The 259-nt window shown below is 37.5% G+C and overlaps 1 protein-coding gene across 1 annotated transcript in view; it reads left to right on the top strand.

The window, feature by feature from the left end:
- Positions 1–29: 29 nt before the first annotated feature.
- The window catches only part of LOC107578888 (toll-like receptor 13), a gene marked incomplete at both ends in the record, with an annotated part of 4,495 nt that continues 4,265 nt past the window's right edge, over positions 30–259 (top strand). The window contains one exon of the mRNA XM_016264790.1: positions 30–254. Within this exon, the coding sequence (XP_016120276.1) occupies positions 30–254 (225 nt within the window). The remainder of the gene's footprint in view (positions 255–259) is intronic.

Raw genomic sequence — 259 nt, 5'->3', positions numbered from 1 at the left:
AACTGTCTAATCTTAAAAGTCTTAATGCACTACACAATAAGATCCGGGAAGTGGAGGAAGGAGCATTCAGCAGTTTGGTGGCTTTGCAGGAGTTAAATCTGGCCTACAACAAACTGACAGATATCTTGGGAGGAATGTTTCAGAATCTGGGAAATCTCATTGTCTTACATCTAAATGAAAACTTGATCACAAATATCAACTTCTCTGCATTTTTACCCCTGATCAGTTTAAGAAAAGTAAATCTGTCCAGAAATCATCT

This window comes from Sinocyclocheilus grahami, unplaced genomic scaffold (assembly GCF_001515645.1).
Source record: "Sinocyclocheilus grahami isolate Dianchi unplaced genomic scaffold, SAMN03320097.WGS_v1.1 scaffold12571.1, whole genome shotgun sequence".
Taxonomy (NCBI): domain Eukaryota; kingdom Metazoa; phylum Chordata; class Actinopteri; order Cypriniformes; family Cyprinidae; genus Sinocyclocheilus; species Sinocyclocheilus grahami.
This window is presented reverse-complemented; position numbering and strand designations above follow the sequence as displayed.